Below are 21789 nucleotides of genomic sequence, written 5' to 3'. Positions count from 1 at the left end.
CTTGTTGTCTCAAAAGCAGATCTCATCCCAGTGTATTAAAGAGAACCTCAACACATTTAAATCATGTCAGTTCCCACCATTATACAGTGTTTAGATGAAAGTCTTGCTGCAGCAATTTATTCAGATCCTGGAGTCCTAAAACCTCAGCCAATGAATTCACTCTACTAAGTAGGACATATCTTTAGGTTATCCATATTTGTATACAGGCAGAAGACAAAGAGCATCTTTGGGAATCTCAAAGCATTTGAGAGGAAATGAGAATGGTCTAAATGGCAAATAAAAGCAACAATACTAAAGGTTTGTCTTTACCACTGCCAGGGAGAGAGAACATCCACCTTTTCCAATGGAACAGGAACCAGCACAAGATGCAGAGGCAGAACTCAGTGGTGAGCATTTCCCTGTTATGTCCTGATTTCTGTACTGAACCTACAGTAACTTCTGGTTTCTTCCACCATTCTTCCACCACCCCTTTCTTACTTCAACTCCAGTTCCTGCTCTTGGTGTTTCCAAATTTTATTTTCACTCTAGTCATAGTGATGGTCTGGACCAAGCCATGTGCCTGCTGTTCCTGCTGTGCCTCAGCTCTCAAAGTCCCTTCCCTGAAAATTTTTGCTGCTTAGACCTGTCTCTGTAGCTAATACTGAAATCAGGTTTTTAACTCCACCAGACTCTTTCAGTCAGAAGCCAGTATTTTTCTTTTTAACATATTTTTCATCTTGAAATGGCTGTCCAGTGTCTATTTGAATTGACCTGCATGTCATCTAACACACTAGATCGAGGTAGCATGAATAACAAATCCACTTTGGAAGGATTTTTTGATGCATTGCTGCATTACTTTTGGCATTTGTTTGATCTTCCTCTTACACCTTTTTTCTGTTATAGGAGGTTTGTTTCTTTCCTTCCCCAAAGTTTTAAATTACTGGTTTTTGGAAGCAAACTTCTCCTGACACTTAGTGCTAAGCATCAGGAAGTCTGTTGTTGGGCAGAGGAGGTTCTTTTACTACTACAGAACTAAATATTTATTTAATATGGCATGTATGAGCAAATTAGTCAAAGGAATTCATACCTAAGAGAGTGATACCAATTATACTTTGCAAAAGAAAACAAAACTAGTGTTTCAAGTGAATCACCAACTGCAGAGGAACAGGAGGAAGAAGGGGAGCAAGTGGAATTGGACATTGAGAGCATTGCTGAGGATGGGTGTTCACTGAGGAGATGGTGGTACAAACATAAAACCCCCTGTATGTTCTAGTTTTCATTGTTTTTACAGTTGTTATTAGCAACAGCCTAACAACCTCAGACTGTATTCATTTACAGTGATTGAGTATTTCTGCTCCCTGTCAGTTGGCTTAACTTTGCTCCTTGCTTGGCTGGTCTCTGCCCCCTTTGCTTGTTTCTCATGGCCCACCTAGGAGAGAAAACAGTCAGGATAGCATGCAGTGCTTACAAAATAGATTTAACCTGAGATAACCAACTGGAGACTTCTTTTAGCAAGTGCTAATGACTAGTTGGAAGTCAATTGACAGTAATTGTGCATTGCAATCCAGTGAGGAGCTACACTGGATCACACATTGGCAGTTTGCTTTCTTGAGGACAGGGGTGTCTTCTGGTGGTCCATTGTAAGTGGTTTAAATAATTGTTTTGTGTAACAAAACAATGTGCATTCAATAGCTAGAGAAAACAGACACTTTAAAATTTGTTTGGTTTCTAAAGTGGAGACCTAAATATCAAACAAACCTCAACTGAACTGCTTTAGTAAGTATTAAAGTTTTAAAACCAGTATTTTTCAAACAAATTTTTTTTTTTGTTTAAATCCTTCAGTTTTGAATATTTACAGTAAAGTTTTTAAAAGCCTGAGGGAGTGTTTGTTGCAGTGTTCCAGTACAAGTAGTTGCTAAGACATGGAACCCTTGTTTTGAGCTATGAAGTATTGATTGCTTTATCAAAGGGGGTAAAGAGTTGTGACTCCTTCCCTTTTTATGGTCAGGTGCAAATATCAGCAACTAACCCAAAACATATGGTGAATATGAATTTCTGTTATGTTCTCACTTCTGAGGTGCAGAAGCCAAATTGGAAAAACAAGATAATACTCAAGTATCTTCAAAACCAGAAAAAAGTCCTGCGGAGGTAAAAAAGAAAATAAATGAAAACTTCTTCTACACGTATGAAGATGTATATTCAGGACCATATGTCACTAATGACACTGAGATATCCACCAACCTTCTTGTTTTTAAGTATCCTTTCTGTTGAGCTTGGGCGAATTCAAAGCTAATGATATTTAATTCTCAAAATTGTATTGGTCGAATTTGGAGTAGCCTATGTGGCATTAGCGGGATACCTTTGGTTGAGACACAGGTAAAAATCCTGGCCAGTTATGGTCCTGAGTGAATTTAATCTTAAGTATTGTCTTGACCTCATAAAGATTTCTTACTGGGCATAGTGCTTCCTGTCATAAGTACTCCTGTAGAACTAGATCATGGAGAAGCTAATGTGAGCAGGCACAAGACTGGCATAACAATACACCCTGCAAAACTCTCCCTTTCTCTGTAGCCACACTGGTGTTCCCCAGGAAGCTGAGGGGAGAGCAGAAGAGCTCCTGTATACCTCATAAAGGAGAAGTGGGGAAAGAACCAGGTAGATTTGTATTCTGGTGCTCGGGAGATCTAAACTCATAGAATGAAGGAAGTGGTGCCCATCAGTTAAGAGCTGCAATAAGCTCTTGGGTAGGTATGGTCAAGTAGGGTAGGATATGATGTGTGACTTTTTGTTTATGCTGGTGGTTTTCTCTGCAGACACAGTTCAGTTGCTATTGAAGACTGCTATTCCCTTTTTTACATCTGCCTGTAAACAAGAAGTGAGTTTGAAAACTTGCTTGATCTTTGTATAACAGTTCCTGGTAATCTGATGCACATCTTTTACATTTCATTTGAAAAGAGAACACAGATAAAATATGAATTCCTTACAGCCCCAAATGATCAGAAGCAAGAGGTGTACCCACAGTGGAGGTGAAAAGATGGGCTATGAACTTCAGAAAGCCTTTACTTGTGCCTTCCTTTCAGTTATAGAGTCAAGATATATTTTACTCTCACTGTATACTGAAGAAAATTATCTCCTGCCATCAGGCTTAGTCACTAGTTTCAGTATTCCCATTTCAGTTTCAGTTAAAGCATTTCTATCCACTTAGTAAACTGTCTAGAAAACCAGTGTCTAATCTTTTCCTTATTGGACGGTTCCCAGACATTCTTTTGGATATGACTGTACCAGACCTGTAAACCTGATGGTAATGGATAGAGATACTGTAGGTTATGTAGCAGGCAACCAGGTGATCCTCCAGAGCCTGAGTACTAAGCATCAGAAACACATCCGGAGCAGCTGTGGCGGTGGCATTGGGTTTATCACAGTATGGCTTTTGTTTCTTGTTTAAAAACTTTAGTCACTTCCTAGGGAGAAAATGTTTGCTTGGTTATGGTTGCCAGGTATGGGAGACTTCTATAGTTGCACTTTAATATACATAAGAAAGTACATGGTATTGATTAAAGGAATGTGTGGATCATGCAGCATGGGCTTCTCATCCCATCTATATAATTGGCAGAGAACAAGTATCTGCACACCTTAGTCCCAGGCTCAGCTACCTAAAAGGACTGACAAGTCCAGCTGGGATTATTTTTACATTCTTATTTAAATCTTTTGGCTCATAGCAATTCTTTTATTTTTTCAACACTTCATTGGTCCTAATCAAAACTGATACTAATATAGAGTCCTACTTGCAATTAAAATTTAGAAAATCAAGCTCCCAGACAAATAAAGAGAAAAAGTGTCTGGTTTCACTCTAATAAATTTATCAAAAGCTTGAAGTATCAAGTTCTGTCTCTGAAGTACCTTACCATGTGAAAGCTCTGCTATCTCTGTTTTATTGCACATGAGCAAGGCTTTCAGCTCCAGACTGGTAGTCCTGCTTCATCATAAGCAGCCTTTTCTGGGGAATCAGTGTACATATTTAGACCTTCAGAGTAGTGTCATTCAGGATAGCTCTTCTGCAGCTGTCTGCTAAAGTAGATGGCTGCTGACACAAATGCTGCTATGGAAAGATTAGCTAGTGGGTTGAGTGAGGTAGGAATCGTAAAAGGATGGATCACAAAGTAGATTGTTTTACCATTTGTGATGATTCCACAGTATATGTGGGATATACCATTTTGTGTGCATAGTGGCTTCACTCTGATATTGAGCCATAGATTGACAGTTGTTCAGAATAAACACACAGAAAAATGCAATCTAGTATTTATGGCAGTATGTTTTGACTAATGAGTGGGTGAATACAATAACTCAGTAACTATCAGGATAAAGACAAAGGTGTTATTACAGCATGCAACAAGACTTCTGCTTTTTCAAGGCACACCCTAGTAAGGAGTACTTTGCAGTAGGAGAAAAAGGAAAGAAGCCAAACATTGTCATCTACACATATCCTTTGGTGAGGCCCTACAGAATACTGAAAGGTAGTGTAAAACGTTCTATTTTTGTTTTATACAGATGGACTAGTGTTTAAAGATCCCAGCAGATGGAGTAGTGGATCATTTTTAGTTTAGAAGGAAATAGAATCTTCTGGTCCTTCACAGCAAAAATAGAAAACATTCGTTTCAAGTTTTTATTGCATGGGAAGAAACTTCTATTTGATAGAGATAGCCAACCTAAAGCCATTACCTATTGAATAAAAAAATGATTTCAGTGAATGTTGAGCTCCTTCTGAGTAGATTTTTGTGTTGTTTCTACCTCTTTCCTGTGCATGTGTTTTGGGTCTTGTACATTTCTTTAGGTGGAACAGAGGTAGCTTATGTTTTTGGTGATTTCAACCGTACTGGCTCTTTGCTGGCCAGTGTTGGGAGCAGCCCTGACTACATGTTGACCATCTGGGACTGGACACAAGAGGAGACTCTGTTGAGGTCAAAAGCTTTTGCACAGGATGTTTACAAGGTCATGTTTTCTGCTGAGAATGAAGAGCATCTGACTACAGGTGGATTAGGACACATCAAGTAGGTTTGCTGTTTAGGATTAATACATAACACCTCTGCAGTCATAATACATAGTAGATGATTAACAAGAATGTATCATTAGCAATCGTACCAATGAGGAATGCTATTTTACCTGGCCCTTACAATTACAAAAATTAGGATTTTCAAATTCTTCAGCAAGTCAAACAAGTCTTTCAATATCTTTGCTGTCCAAATAGGATGATGCTTGATGTTAAATGTCAGTACCTCTGGCTCCATTCTTCAAATTTCAACAAGCACTGGGAAGTAATGAAAAATTCTTAATGTATGTATGTCTTCTAGCTGGTAACATAGGATATTTACCATATTTACCTTCTGTGCCTTCTTTCTTTCTTTCTGTGCTTTCTTTCTGTCTTTGATTTTTGAGCTCATCTGTTCCTTGGGCAGCCATTGGAGCTGGTTGCCAAGTCATGGATCAGAAACCCTCTGATCACACCAAAAGCCTACAAAAGATGTTTCCATACATTCCCCTCCCTGCTTAGTTCATGGCTTCTTTTATAAAACAGGGTCAAACACCCAACGACTTTAAACTTTCTTTCTGTGTTCTGTGCTTAGCCAGTACTCAAATGTTAACACAGCAGAATCTTATGCTATGAGTGGGATTCTGTTGTAATAAAAATGATATCTTTAAAATGATAATGCATCTTAAGTTTCTTTGTATTTTAATGGGGAAATCAGATAAAAATCTGAGATTTGCTTTATAATTTGGTTGCAAGGTGGGTCTGAAATAGCAAATTATTTATTTAGACACAGAACAAGTGTAGTTTAGAAATCTGACTAAACAAAATCTCTTATAAACTTTCTTTTGAGCTGAAATACTACAAATAACCTCTGATACAGATTTTATTACATGATAAACATGACCTTTCACCCAAATGTGGACTCAAATTACAGTTTCCAACAGTCATCTTAAAAGTAATGTCTCCTGCACACACAGGAGACACTAACATTTAAGATAAAGCCTTTGCCTCAGTGAGATTTTATAGTAGAGTTTAATTCCACAAGAGGACTTGGATGACATTTAATGAAGTCCTTAGAGCCTTGGGTTTACAAAACTGAGCATTATACACCCCACAGCAAAGATAAAATAGATATTCCTAAGTATGTGTATGAGCCGGAAAGATGTAGATGTGGATTTTACACTTCTTAATTTTTAATAGTAGTTTAATCTTCATTCTGCTTATTCCAAATCCTTTTCCTGGCTTTTTCGTAGGAGTGGGATAGGGAAATGTTTGTGTAGATGTAAAGCTTTATGTCATTTTCAAAAAAACAACCCCAAGTTCTCCTGCAAAAAGGAGTAATACATGAGTAAGGCATGCCTGGTAAGAGTACTGCAATGTCTAAGAGCAATTGAACAGTGTTTAGGAAATCTTGTATCAGTGGGGGGTGTTTTTTTCTGTACTCAGGTTCTGGAAGATGGCTCTCACATTAACTGGTCTCAAGTTGCAAGGAGCTTTGGGCAGGTTTGGGAAAACAGCAGTGTCTGACATTATAGGTTTTGTGGAGCTGCCTGATGGGAAGGTAAGTGAGAAAAAGTGGCCAAATGCAAAAATATTATGTACCCTTTTAGGCTTTGATATAAAGTCTGCTTTGTAAGTTAGAGAGTTACTATTTGCTTAAAAATGTTTTTAATCAGGCCCGTGATGCACTGTTCTGAAAAGAAAATATTGCCATCAATTTGCCCAAAATCCCAGTCTTGCTTTGTAATAATTGGAAAATAGTTAGTGTTGTAATTCCCAGAATAAAGATCTGGGTTGGCTTAGGGCAGAGTGTCTTCTAATGTGAAAACATTAGTGTACAGAAATACAAAGAGACTGTTGGTCCCAATCTTCACCAATTTCAGTGCATGCAAATTATGTCACATTGCTAAATAGTTGAACCTCCTCACCCTTTACATCTTCTCTTGCAAATGTCTGTACTTTGCCACTGCTTTGATGCTTTCATGGAAGGAAGCCACAAATGTTGATTGGGTTCTTGCCTGCTTCTGCACAATTACATGCAGGTACTTACATACTTATCTTCATTTGCATTGAAGGTTGTCTCAGGAACTGAGTGGGGCAATTTGCTGCTTTGGGAAGGTGGCCTCATTAAAGTAGAGCTCTGTCAAGTTGGACACAAGCCTTGTCATGAGGGCCCTATCAGCCAGTTAATTTTTGATGAAGGAGACCTTTACTCTGTTGGAAAAGATGGTGTCATTCGGGTGAGTTTTTCTTTTGCTCTGCCTTTAGGTGTGCACATGTATGGTCAGCAGGTAAGTATTATGTATTTCCTTTACCAGATTTTTGGAGGATAGTTTATTTCCAAAAATTATTTGGTATAACGAAGAAAATAAGAGCACATCTCCACAGTATATGTGTTTGAACTGGATAGCATGGCATGCAGTTTTCCTTGTTTAATAGTAATAAATAAATCAGCTTTTACTTTAGTAAATCAAAACAATCTTCAGTGGTTTTCTAACAGCTTTGTTCCTGACTACATTCTAGCATTGTATAACTTCCAGGCCTATTAACATGTGGTGTTATCTAAAAGATAAAAAACAAGCTACAGGAATATTTGAGATTAATTTTCTGCATGTTTAAAAGCTCAGATTATTAATGTTAAAATAACACAGTAATTAACTAGAATCTCAAAGATACATGTCCTAAAATGGCAGAAAATTAAAGAAAAAGCATCCTGAAGTTAACAAATAATTCTATAAATTAAGGTCAAAATGTTTTCCTTATGCATCACACCACTTTCTGATCTCACCTGTCAATGATCAAGAATTTTGCAATCTTATTTCCCTGTTCTTTAAGGGAGAACATGATATGTCTTCTGGTGATGTGTGGAATGGCCAGCATAATCAATGGTATACTGACCTATAGACAGTGGAGGGTTACAAACACTGTTGTTGTTGTATTTTACAGGTTGGTGTTTTCCCTTAGGAAAATTCACTTGATTATAAGCGTGCTAACTGATGTGGTGTCCTTATCGTACAGAGCCGAACATGGAAGGGTTAGACTTCCCATTACTGTGTGCTGCCTCAGTATGAGCCATGCTGAGTGCCCACAGATACCATTTATTCTGCATAGTTCTGAAGTTGCCATGTACAGCTCTGCTAGTGTCAGGGCTGAATTGAAGCTCCAGTCACTGTTCTAGTTATGTTCAAAGCAGTGATTTTGCTTTCTTAAAATTTTGATTTTCCATCTTTATTGTGTATGAAAACCACCTGGTCTTATAAAAAAAGCTTTTTTTTTCTTCTTTTTTTAATGCTTCCAATGCCATGAAGATGTGGAACTTTGAGATAGTAGATACTGCTGATCCTGTGGATGACACAGGGTTAGTGGAGATGGAGCCTATGAATGAACTTTGGCTTGGCAAGAATGTCAGCCTGAATTTCATTACAAAAATTCATGACCAGGGACAGTCCTTCTGGTTGGCTCAGGTAAGACACACTCAGGTACATGCATCTCTGTGGAGAAGCACAAAATGAGGAACATGCTGGTAAGTAATAGTAGGAGTCTATTTACAAATCAGAGTGTTTCTTTTTAGTAGAATTCAGTCTTCTAGATATATAGAAAATATTCTTCTTATCTACCTACCTACCTACCAACAGGTTTGTTGTTTTTTTGTTTTTTTGGTTTTTTTTAAACACAGAAACAGGCTTCCTAGAGAGGTTGTTTAAGTTCCAATCCTGTCAATGTTTAAGAGGCATATATAGAGGACTTTAATAATATAGTTTAAATTTTGGTCAGGCCTGAAGTGATCAGGCAATTGGATGAGATAATCCTTGCAGGTCCCTTCCAATTGTATTATGTTATGTTATGCTGTGCTGTGTTTTTACTGTATAGTAATGTGTGAGACTCTAGCATAAGAATAGGAGAATGCCAAAAAGTATTGTCAAGTTCTATTACCTTAAAGTGATGAAAGGGATTCTTAAGACCAACATAATTGCATTTAGTAATTTTTGTTTCACAGTGATAATCATTAAGGACTTTTTAAGAAGTCACCATGTGCACTTTTATTTCCAAATTGAGTCTGAAAATATTCAATTAATGTGTTTTTTTCTTCAGGATACAAGTGGATCAATATGGAAGCTGGATTTGACTTTTTCAAATATGGTAATCTTGTTTTTTATTTCTTCTGATTTCTTCAGTTCATTTGCAATAGGAACCATGTCCTATGACATCCTGTAACTATAATGGTTCCATCGGGAATGAAATTTGTGTTTTGTGAAGTTGTATGGTAGAAACTTGTAGCATTGAAACAGATATTTTATTTCCTAAAGTTTTCAAACATAATTGATTGTAATGATTGTGCAGGATGGTAAAGAGAAATTTGATTTTTGATTCCTGAAATTTCAGCTGCCAAATTCAAGTTACTTTAAAGGAGTTTAATTCTGTAAACTGGTAATGAAAGCTGCATGGATGCAAGAAATGAGTTCAAGGAGTGTTGCTATTTTCTCTATAGACAGGTGTTAAAACTAATCCTTACTGTAGTCTTTAAATGACAGAAAGAACTAGAAAAAAATAAGAAGAAGATGAAACACATTTGAAGGGTTTTATCCTACTAATAACTAGTGTTACTGCTGGGGATGTTTTTCATGGAGAAATAGATGAGAGAGGTGAAAAAGTGGTATTTAATTTTTGCTCTGGAACATAATAAAGTTAATAGGAACAATCCCTTGTGGGGAATAGAATTCTAACGTGAAAAGTAAAATATGTTCCAAGAATTTTACGGTGAATAAAATACACATACTATACAAACTAATTGTATTTAATGTAAAAAAAAAAATGTTGCAAAGTCTGTAATGTCTTGGATGATTAAATTATTTCCCAGGCAGCATAAGCTCAAACTGGTGAGCACAAGTGTAAAATGCAGCATAATTTCTCTTCTGTTTTGCACCGCAGAGCCATGACCCAGAGCGTGTGTGTACCTTCCACTCTGGGGGGATTGAGGCCATCGGTGTCTCTCCCTTTACATGCCTGATGGCCACCACAGCTCTTGACCGTGAGTGCACTGTTCCTTTCCTCTCATGCCACTGCCATTATTGGTTTTGAAGGGCAATGATGCTTGGTTTGGAGCTACTGTGTTTTGTTTTTGTGCTTTTGCTATTGCAAAGTCACTGTACATCCAATTGTTATTCCTGGGATCAGTTCTTTAATAGTTAAGGCAAACCATGAATGTTTTGAAACAATACTTTAAGACTCCTTCATCCTAAAAGCCTGGGATTGTAGCAATGGAAGTTTTTAATGAGAAACTTCATGAATTGTTTGTTCTGAAGGAATGGCTGGAAAGGTGAGACATCTGGTGTGAGTAACAGTACTTGTATTCAGTGCTGGGTTTAATAAGTTTTGGGATTTTTATCTTGTAAGGAATTACATGCACCTGCAGCATTGTGTAAGCCATTGCAAATATTAATGTTTGTGTCTTTCTTAGAAAATGCAATACCTATTATGCTCTCATGAACAGATAACAAGCAATTACAGACATATTCACTTAACTTGTATAGATGTTGCTGTTTAGGCCTCTCAATGTTAGCTTTATTGTGCTTTGAAAGAAGAACTACTGGCCAGAACACTAACAATGTCATTTACACTGTTCAGAAAACATTACAAGGTCTTTTAATTAAATTCTTGTCAGTACTGTCTTGTAATTCGTCTGCATTATGCAATGCAGATATTCTTCTAGCCTGAGGACTAACTCCTACCAGTTGAGCAAACTACGTTTCACATAAATGCTAGTTGGAAGGGAATTTTATGCAATCAGTATGTGTGCCTATGAATCTGGTTATTTTCCTCTAATGAAATCGGATCTTTTGTGGACAGTCTCCTATGTTTTCTTCCCTAGGCAGTTCTAAATAGTAGCCTATCATCTTTTCCTATTTTGTCAGTACAGATTTTCCGTAGAGTATGCCACAATTCTGTGCTCACTTGAAAATTACATGTAGATTGTCAGCCTGGGACTTCTTATTACAACCCTCAGCCTCAAAAACTCTTTGTTCTGTATAAGTTGAAGAGTGAAGAAATCATGTATTTTGTTCATGAGCACCATGTTAGCTATGGTGCTCTGTAACCATCAGTCATCTTTCATGCCAACATTTTGTTACTCAAAAGAGAAAACATACATTTAATCCAGATTTTAATTCAAATAAATAGACATTTCTCCATAAATCCTAACATGTAAGTGACATTGCAAGAAATAAATTCTTACTGTCTCCTTTCCACACAGGGACAGTGCGCATCTATGATTTCAGCAGCAACAGCCAACTGAGCTTAATCAAGTTTAAACAGGGAGGAACAGCGCTGGCATGGGCACCGGCTATTGTGAGTGTTTCCTAGCCTCTTAGGCAAAAATTCATCAAGGAGCCTATGAGCCTGCCAGCATCCAGGAAGCTGCTCAGCAAACAAGACATTAGAGCTCACTTGTTAGGCCATGGTGAAATTCACTGTAGCAGGATAGATAAGTTTGTGGGGTAGTATGTTTGTATACAGTATGGGAACAGTTTAACTTTACTATGGGTTTTCATAAATTTTCCTTCCTAAAATTTTAAAATCAGATTTCTGTGTGCAGTATGGGAAGTAGTCTGAGTTTTTAGACTAACAGCTTCTATTTAACCCACACAGAGCAAATGTCAATTAACATGAGTTAGTTAACACATTTTGAAATGACAGCCCAGACAAATCACAAACATTTGGAGATAAATCATTAAAAACTGTTGCCAGAACTGATCATTTGTGGAATGTGGAGTCTATCACTTGTAGGCATATTTGCTAATTTTAATTAGTGTCTAGTCATGTTCTTGAGAAAACATAGCAACCTGGTGGATTAATAACAAGCAAATTTAGGAGGCAAATAATTGAATGTTCAAAGTGAGGGTTCCACTGGGAGAGTGCCTTCATTTTATAAAAGTTATTATTTCATAAAAATGTAATTCTGGCCATGCAGGCTTTCAGAGATGCTGTTAAGTGGTTACCTGTACCTTCAGGAGGCAAGATGTCTGCCACAATAAATTGTACAGCATCACAAAACTGACTCAGTTCAGTTTTATGAAAGTTATTACTTGACACAATCTGAAAAACAAAAGGCACTTAGTCTATCCAGCTGCATTTAAAATTGCATTAGGTACTTGGTCACAATTTAAAAAGTGCAAATGTATTTTAAAATCTCTGCTATTAATCTAAGAAAACTTAGTCCAACGTACTTTGAAGCGTCTGTATACCATAATCTCCTCATAGGCAAGCTAGCAGTGTCTTTGTTAGATAAGTGAATAGTGACAAGTCAGCTCATAATCGCCTTCAAAACATTACCACGTATGCCAAAATATCAGCTAAATCCACAAGTCCAGCTATATCCAACTATATCCAGCTAAAACACAGGCCTGTCTCTGCTAAGCTTTATCACAGTTCAAGCCTCTCTTAATTGTTAGCAATTGGCTTACCTACAGGACTTACAGTAAGGACTCCTCCTTTCCATCTCAAGTGGCATTCCCTGTTGACTGCTGTACTTTCTATGGACTCAGCCAGACCCAAGCCTGTTCCCCGACCTCTTAAAAAATCATACTTACGTTTGGTGCCCCATATTATATTCAGGGAAACATAATTCTTTGGTTTGAGTTTCAGCTCTTTTGCTTAAGAAGCTACTGATATATCTTTATGTCAGTATGAATTACCTCTTCCTCTGACATTACAACCACATTCTCATTAACATCTTCAGTTCCAGTGACATGTTATCACTAAAAAAAACTAAAACACAATCCAACCCAAAAATAGGCCCTAGTCCTCTCTCTTCCTTTGTGATATCATATTACAGATGATAAATGACATTTCCCATGTATGCAATATTCTTTGTGCTTTAGCAACACTTCCACATAAGGTGAGTTTAAAGGTAAACAACAGAGCATAATATGGATTATTCTTTGAAGCTCTCAGATGTACGCTGTGATTTTTTTCTTTGTTTCACTTAAAGGTAAGTCCTGAGGGAGGTCTGATTGCTGTGGGGTTTGAAGATGGTGTTGTCCGCATGATTGAAGTTTATGATCCCACACTGCTGCCCGGTCATGAAGGACAGGCCAATGAGATTGCAGAGATAAATCTGAAACAAGTTTTCAAACCTCATGCTGCTGCAGTCACAGCCCTGGCATATGAACCAAAGGGATATGTGTTTGCCACAGGGGTATGTATCATGCAGTTTGGTTGGTTTTATTAAGCCACAAATGTAGAGCCTTTAAAAGGAGATAAGGTACAAGTTTGTTTACTGACAATGCAGTTTTACTTCTGTTGCTGCTGTTGATTGCTTGCTGTAGTTCTCTGTGCAGGGAGAAGGATCTGTTTGCACTCACACCTGTTTTTCTGAAGGAAAGCAACCATGCAATTCACACAATTAATTTTGTGAATTACTGGACTGTTTAGTGTGAATTCTGTATTCCCTTTGAAAATGGATTTGGTTCATTTGGTTCAGGAATTAGTTTACTAGGATCTTGGAATTAGTAACAGCAAGTCCGTTGGTAAACCACATTGGCAGCAATCCAGCTGCTACCCAGCACTGCTTGGCCTTGCCACAGGGTCGGTCAGTCATTATGCCTGGTGGTCTTTGAGATGGTTTCCAGTTAATGTGGTGTCTCTTTTTAAAAGCTTGTCCTTAGCCATGATCAGTTTGCATTTGCAGTTACACATTCCTTAAGCTGAATTCCCATGCATTTAATTTAGTGTAGGATTTAAGGTAAAATGAATCATATTGTGTGCCAGTTTTTGAACTTCTTGTTATCTGGGGAAATCAGCTTGTGCTGCCTTATCTGAAAAATCAGGCCTGAGCCTGATATTTAAAGGAGCTCTTGGGGCAATGGGCAGAATGCACATGGCAGGTAATGCCAAAGGAGGCCATTAAGAGATATGGGTGCAACATGTTTCTTGGAATAGTGTGGGCAGGGTTTTTATGTCCTCCCAGTAATCATCATGGAAATCCAGTCCTAAATCTCCCCTGTTTAAACACAAAAGAATGGAAGTGTGTGCCTATGTCATAAAGTACTTAGAGTCTTTTGAATTTTTGGTCAGCTGTGATTCAGTCATCATCTTTGCTTGTTTGTTTTTCCTCAGAGTAAAGACAAAACAGTTTTCTTTTTTGCTGTTAAGAATGAATACAGGCCTATTGGATTCATCTGTGTCCCTGGGCCTGTACAGGCATTACAGTGGTCTCCACCTTCTCATGTGAGTAACACATATTTGTTTTCTTTCCTTCCCAGCAGTGTTAACATATAATTTTAAAAAGAATTTCCAATCAAAATGGATGAAGATCCACGACTCTAGTCATGTCCTCTATAGACAATACAAATAATGTTTAGCTCCTTTGTTCTTCATGCTGCTGCAGCATGACAGAAGGTTCTGTATAGCGAAATCTCTGGTTCGGTCACTATGGACATATTTTGGGCTTTGGATAATGCAAACGACAAGGTTTTGGTATGCTTTTTGAGCCCTTGACTTGAGGAAACAATCTTATTCCTTAGCTTTTGGAAGAACTGATTCTCTTTGTCAAAAAGTTATTTGGGCATTACTGTCTGTGACTCTTGCCCCTATTAAAACAGGCTTTTGAAAAGCTTTTTGACATTAAGAAAGATTTTGGATCTTGAAATTCACATTCTGTGTTTGAAATGTGTCAGGACACACCAATGTAGGTTTTTGCTAATATTTAAAAGTGTTCTAGGGTTAGGATAACATTTTAAATTTTATTTGGTCCAGTAACCTTATTTAGAGGAGAGACTATTAATTATTTTTAAATTCTAGCAAGATACATTTTGCAGGTGCATAGTGGCAAAGTGTGGTTATTTCCACTTCTAAAAGCTGGCAAAATAAGTCTTGTTGGTATGAATTCTGTCTTACTGCAGAAACAACAGATCTTGATCTGACAGTTGCATTTTGAGTCCTTTCCTTAAAGACAAGGTACTTCTCCTTACTAAAAAAAGCACCTGTTGTGTCTTGGGTGTTAGATTCTGCCTGAGTAAGTTTCTCTACCAGTATCTGGCCTCCATTGCTAGATAAGAACATTTGCTTAACACAGTGCCAGCATCTGAGTGTCACACCTCTTCTTTTTTTTTGGTTTGTTTTAAAGAAGCACTGGTTATTAAATACATTACATTTAATGAATGCATTTTTAAACTGAGATCCTATGGACACAGGAACCATATCATACCTAGTTAGGGTTTCCATAGCAACTCTAAAATGTCCTCTTTGCACATTTTTAATGATAGGTCAGATGAAATAAGCCTCTCTCTCTTTTCTCCAGTTAGCTTATGAAAATTGAAACTAAATACAAACTTTTCTTTTAAAAACTCAAAACACTGAATAATTATTACCTTCACCTCACCTATTCTTCCTAACTTCCCATTTTAAAGGACTTGTGAGGTGCCAACAAAAAACAAACTGTAAGGTAAGTAGCATTTGGCAAGACTTTGAGCCAAGTTTTGATGATATAAAGGATTTATTAGTATGGAAATATGAAATTATCAACCAAAAACCTACTATGTCATGGGTCAAATCCATCTTTTAATTTAACCAAATTTCCAAAAGATCATCATACTGCTTTCAAGCTAAGCAGTGTCAGAATTTCAGCTGGTTTGAACACAGCAAGTATTTCCTCAATTCCTTAGCTTTGCCTAGCATAAAAGAAGCTCACTGACTTCTGATGTCCATTTAAAAGTGTACATAGAAATAAGAGCACGGTAAGTGTGGCTGGAGTTTGGCTTTATGCCTATGCATCTGCCTAACCAACTCTTCCTCCCGTTTGTCTCGATTCCATTTATACATCTGCCCCATTCTTTGTGTTTTTGTACAGGACAAGAGCACGCTGCTCATTCTTTGTGAGAATGGCTTTGCTGTCCAGGTTCCTGCCCCTCACCATGGGAAGCTGTATACAGTGACCACCTATCACATAGTAGACCTGCCAACACAGTACTTCCATTTTTATAGTGTTAAATCCCAAATCAAGGTAAAAAACTCTCCTGTGGCAGAATTTCATCTTCTTTATTGTGCCAGGTGACCAAACTACACAGAAGAGTTTCTAGTCCCTGTATGTCATCACAGGGTTTTTGCTAAGCTCCTTGAAAAGGAGTGGCAGGTGAAAGCCATTTGTGGCTTGAAATTACAAGTTGTTTTTGGTTTATTCAAACCTACATGATACTGAAAGCATGATGTGAATTTTGATTATAATTAGAAGACAGCATTAGAGAAAGTGAAAGGTAGTGCATTAGTTCTCAAAATATTTTAATTTTGGTAATTTTGACAAAAAGCACTGTTTCTTGTGGCTGATATTCACCCTATAGGAAATTTCTTTCAACAGTTATTAAACTGCCAGGTAGTCACCTTGAAGCAAATATGAAACATCTCTTTTTTCGTTTTAGCAGTGTTTCTGGCTTTTAAAAAATCTTTTACGTTTAAAGGTGTGCATTTAATTTCTGAATGGTACTTAGTATTTAAAAAGATTGTGTGGGGCCAAAGGAAAAGAGTTATGTCAAGTCACAGCTACAGTTAGTTTTGTGAAACTAAAAAACAAGCTGATGTTAGACTCAGAAGGAGAACTCCAGTGAGCAGGCTCTCAGTTCCATACTCAATCCACTACAATGCAACAGCCTCTCTCGTTCTGTTCTTAACCTGTGATTTCTCTGCCTTCTCTGTTAACTGCTCCTATATTACTGAAGGTCAGGCAAAGCTTCATTTTGTCTTATAATTTGGAGGAAGTCAGCATGCAGGAGCAAGATCTCTAGATGCTTTTTCACAGCAATACCTGTAAGAATGATCACAAAGCATGCATGAGAAAGGAAAGATTAAAATAATATGTATTGAGTTTTGTTGGTTTTCTTGATTGTTTGTTTTTTGGTTGGTTTTCTTTTTGTTTTTTAGTCAAATTAGAAGAATAATGTTGAGAAACAATCACTAAAAATAAAAAATGTTTCTACAGAGAAAAAGAATATTAATGGCTCTCTTTTTACTTTGTAATTAGATAAATAATTAATAAGTTACAAAAAGGATGTTCTAATGCAAGGAAAGATTTCTCCCAGTAAGGGTGGTGATAAAAAAAGTAATTTTTATTATTCCTATCTCTAGAACAGGAGATTTTTTAAAAGGTATATTAGACAAAGATCAGCTGATAATATTTAAGGCCTTGCTGGTTCAGCTATCTAATATCTTCTTAGGAAGCTATTGTTTTAGAGAATGTTTGGTATTTGTTTATGCTGTAGTAGGCTTGGATGGAAGAGAATTTTGAAGGTTTGATAAATCTTTCCTTCATTGTTCAGAAGTTAAGTCAGTTACAGCTTCTCTCCTTTGCTCCATACCAATCATGCACTAGAACTTATTCGAGTTCAGCTTTCCAGTTCTTTTCTTTCTCCAGGGCAGGCAGGGGACAAGACTTAGGATTTCTGCAGGAGTAAGCATAGTGGTGAAGATTTGGAATAATCTCTCTGAAGAAATGTTGAAATCTACTTGTCATTCAAAATTATTTCTGTTTCAAAGGAGCAAGAGTAGATACTTCAGAGGAGGGAAAGGGGGGAATTTCACTGGCGAGTCCCATGAAGTCTGGTTGATCTCTGCTAAGTTGACAGGAGATTTCTGTAGATATTTTGTATGTATAATGCCAGGACCACCTTGGATTTCATGTATGAGACTCCTTCAGTCAGTGATGTGTGGAGTGCCTTGGTTTCATGTCTTGGTGTTTCTCTGCTTGTTGTAATAGCTGAAAGACGAGATTGCTCGGAGAGAGAAAGAAAAGGAAGAGAAGGAGAAGGCAAGGCTTGAATGGATAAAGCAGCAAAAGGAGCTGGGAATTGAGGTAGAAGAAACTAAAGAGGAAGAAGCTGAAGAGGAGCCATTGCCACCTGTCTACATACCAGAGGAGCCCAGTCCCATCCTCTGTGGCTTTTATTCAGCACCTGGAAAATTTTGGCTTTCCTTGGTAAATCAGTTTTTACTTCGTATTGATTGGGTTGCATGATATGACATCCTTTCCCTTTGAAACCTGTCATCCCTAGGACATCCAATTCCTTTCATCCTTGACTGGTTTCACTGGTTTTTGTGAAGTATACCAGTAGTGTCACTCTGATTCAGATTGTTTGGTTAATATCCAGTAGGTGCCCTTCTTGGTGGTGGCTGAATGGGCACAAAGACTGAGCTGTTCCCTCACAAGCAGAAGGTAGAATTTTAGCATAGTGGTAGAATGGCTTTTAATGCCAGAGATCATGACAGACTTCTGTCTGTGGATAAATAGGGTCTCTAGGTGTTTGGAGGTAGCATTTTCTAACCTATCACAGGTCCTTAAGAAAGGAAGAATTATTCTGAAATTTGCATTTTACGGGTCAGTTGCTTCAGTTCTCTTTTGTCACTATTTCCTTATGGTCCTTCTCTTCTTCAGGGTGGATACGACTCAGGGTTTCTCTATCATTGCGAATTCTCACATGGTGGCGAAGAAGACCCTGAGAAGAGGAAGGATGAACCTTTTGAAGTGATTCCTATGAAGAACACTGAGAACAATCCCATTCACCGAATCTCCTTCTGGTAAAATACTGTAATGTAAGAAATAGCTCTGGGATAAAGCTTGATGAAATTTAACTTGGAAGGGGGAGTGTATGCTCCTTTGTCCCTTTTCAATTGTGGCTCAACTCTAGTATACACGAACTCTCTCTGATTTTCCTGGTACTGAGTTTCACTTAAAATTCCTAATGGACATAGCTGAGCCATGTGTCTGATAGAATAATTTTAAAAGACCTTCAAAGAAGAAAAAGTGGGATTTCTAAGTAAGTACGGACTAGAACTCAACCACCCTACATTGTAGAACTCTAGGAGAACCCTTAGAAGTCCCTGCATATAGTGATCAACAGAACAGCAGTTCTTTATCATAGTTAACAAAGAGAATTAGAACATGGAGCAGTCAGTCTATCCCTCTAGTGCTAAGAATATAGGCTTCTCAGGACATTCTGTGAACTGTATGAATGGAAAGGCTGGATTCTTTTCAGACTCCCAATATTAGGTTCTCTGTAAGAATATGCATGTTCTGCATCAAAAGGAGGCAGGTTTAATTCAGGGTTTAATCTACTGCTGGCTGTATTCACCACCATCTGTACTAAATGGGGAGCAAGGGCTAAAAATCTGCTTTTCTCGTTTTTAACTTTGTGTCTGCTACACTGCCCAGCTCAGGGCTAAGAGTAGTTCTAAGATACATAGCAAGTGCAGCCAATTAGCTGCAAAACACTTCATAGTAGAATCACACATATTTTAAATGGTCCAAATACTTTGCTTTCAGCTTCCAGACTTGGGAAAGTGATTTCTATTAAACGAGATCAGCTCTTTTAATATTTTGAGCTTGCTTGTTAGAAGTTGCTGCTATTACTCTTTCTTGTTGTTTATTTACCAGTACCCAGCCCCCGCTGATGCTCTGTGGGATGCAGGATGGCTCCCTGCGTGCCTATCCTCTCAAGGAGAAAGGCATCTCTGAGGGTGCCCTCAAGGACTACTGGTACCTGAATGTGCACGACAACGATAATGGGCAGATCCGGGGGATCTGTTGTAGCCATGATGATGGGTGTCTGATAACCTGTGGTGGAGATGGAAACATTTTTACATTTGACCTCTTGTCAGAGGAAGAGGTTCCCAAAGAGCTAAAAGTCATGATCCCCCCTCCTAGGGTAAGTTGGTACCCTCTTTCACTGAATTAGGCCTATTTGGAATGAAACAATCCAGATGGGCAAACGTGGTTCAATTATTTTCTTAAAGATCTTTCACAGCAAAAGCTGAAGTTTCCCCAACTCTTTAGAAGAATAGCTCTTGCAAAATGTTCCCTAATAAATTTGCTCTGGGACTGCATTCTTCCTTCTCAGTGTTTTGTGTTTTTCTCCAAATAAACATAGTATGTCTTATTCATGCGTAATATTCTGCCAGTGCTTTCCCACTCAAAGGTGTAGTCATGCATATTCCTGGAATTAAAAATTGCAAGGATTTCTCATACTTCATACCTTTCTTGGGTTTAATTCCAGTAAAGTATGATTCTGCTCTGGATGGGGATTCTAGAAATGCTATTGGAGAATATCATATATGTACTTTCTCCATACATCTAGTACCATTCATCTAAAATTCACAATGGATTTTTTTACATTTGCAAAAGAGCACAACATGATGCTGATGCTGTTGCTCTTTCACTCTTGGGCAGCATTAGTAGTAATGAATTTACAGGTGTCCTGCACTCACTGCAGAACTGATCATCTTTAGCACATTTAAACGGATGACACTGGAAGTCAGAAGCAGTTCTACTGATAATGCACAGGAAGAGGGATGTCAACTAAAATGTTCAGACTTCATTGAATTTTTAAAAAGTCTTAAGAGTGTCTGAATTAAATAAACATAACTTGAAAGAAGCAGTGAGACCTGTTGAGTAAAGAAATGCCATTGTGCACAATAAATGTTACAGTGGCCATATATTCAATAGCGTTAAAAAATCTTGAAAGTGTCAACATAAAACAAATTAAACTTTTAAATATGTTTTAGTACTGGTTAGTAACTACATTTTGAAGGATGCTTGGCAACGGAGACAGAGGAAATTGTGATTTTGGTAATTCAGCTAAATTGTTATGGCACTGAGAATAGAGCCAGAGTTACTTTCTATAAGTGAATGATTAGAACCTTTGATATCAGAGCCTTACTAACTCCAATATTACAATAAGTTATTAATATACAATTATAAGCATATGTTCAGATTTATAGTTTTAAATATGTAAGTAGCTCTATATAAAGACCTTTATGGTCAGTTCTGTTGTTCAGGCTAACAACATTTCTTAATGAACATTCTAATAGAGTTTTTCCTTTTCAAAGTATATCTTCATTAAGTATCTGTTCTAGTTTTAAGTCATGTGAAAGATTTAAAAAATTCTATCTTCATTAAACTTAATGAGATTCTTAGAGAATCAAATACAAATCATCTGAAATAATTGAGTTAAATTACAGATCAATTAAGTACAGCTAAATTGTTGGGTGATAGTCCCCCCTCTTTTGTCAGAGAATGATTGCCTAGGGAAATAAGGCTTGTGCTACTGCAATGTCCATCCATCTGCCATTCTTCACAGCTAATAATTGTGAATCCATTATGCAATCAGCAAAAGCCAACCAGACTAATTACAGAAGTAACTTGGAATTAGCCCGTGACACACTGACTCTTGTCAATGTGGCTGTGAGGGGAGACAAGAGAACTGGGCTGGGAGGTAGAGAACCAAAGATGGTATGGGACAGAGTGAACTTAGGACAAGCAATGATGTAATGATTTATGCCACTGGGGAGGTTATAGGATTTGTGTTCTCTGTCCCTAATGTTTCATTAGTTCTTTTTACATATAAACCAACTTCATTGCTTTTTCTGCTTGAAACATTACAACATAATATTTAAGGCCAGATAGTAATATTGAAAATGAAGATTTCCTTTGTTTTTATGAGAGGTGGTGAAAGCTCTGTCTTAATCTTTATAAAAGCTGAACTATAACTGCTTGTTTAAAGACAAGACAATGTTTTTATTCCAGAGAGGTCTTGAGAAGGAGAAGGCTACTGAAGACATTAAGGATCCTGATGCCTACAAGTAAGAGATGCATAGATAATGATGAAAAGGATTTTCAAGTGTTGGTAGCTCTTTTCACATGTATTTCTTTTTGCCTACAAAGAAGAGGGACAAATTGATCAACCCAAAATTTGGGTCATTTATTTGTGAAACACACAGTTTTTTCATGCTTTCTCTCCATTTCA

At 37.5% G+C, this 21789-nt stretch overlaps 1 protein-coding gene across 1 annotated transcript in view; it reads left to right on the top strand.

Moving 5' to 3' along the window:
- Positions 1-343: 343 nt before the first annotated feature.
- The window catches only part of CFAP44 (cilia and flagella associated protein 44), a 36956-nt gene continuing 15510 nt past the window's right edge, over positions 344-21789 (top strand). The window contains exons 1-18 of the mRNA XM_058800026.1: positions 344-386; positions 2057-2234; positions 3238-3400; positions 4391-4493; positions 4811-5027; positions 6452-6566; positions 7081-7245; positions 8314-8469; positions 9098-9145; positions 9935-10034; positions 11256-11350; positions 12993-13199; positions 14120-14230; positions 15852-16004; positions 17748-17966; positions 18423-18565; positions 19422-19692; positions 21570-21625. Coding sequence (XP_058656009.1) covers positions 344-386; positions 2057-2234; positions 3238-3400; positions 4391-4493; positions 4811-5027; positions 6452-6566; positions 7081-7245; positions 8314-8469; positions 9098-9145; positions 9935-10034; positions 11256-11350; positions 12993-13199; positions 14120-14230; positions 15852-16004; positions 17748-17966; positions 18423-18565; positions 19422-19692; positions 21570-21625 — 2543 coding nt within the window. The remainder of the gene's footprint in view (positions 387-2056; positions 2235-3237; positions 3401-4390; positions 4494-4810; positions 5028-6451; positions 6567-7080; positions 7246-8313; positions 8470-9097; positions 9146-9934; positions 10035-11255; positions 11351-12992; positions 13200-14119; positions 14231-15851; positions 16005-17747; positions 17967-18422; positions 18566-19421; positions 19693-21569; positions 21626-21789) is intronic.

Source organism: Ammospiza caudacuta, chromosome 2 (assembly GCF_027887145.1).
Source record: "Ammospiza caudacuta isolate bAmmCau1 chromosome 2, bAmmCau1.pri, whole genome shotgun sequence".
Lineage (NCBI taxonomy): Eukaryota > Metazoa > Chordata > Aves > Passeriformes > Passerellidae > Ammospiza > Ammospiza caudacuta.
The sequence above is the reverse complement of the archived record's forward strand: the minus strand, read 5'-3'. Positions and strand labels throughout refer to the sequence as shown.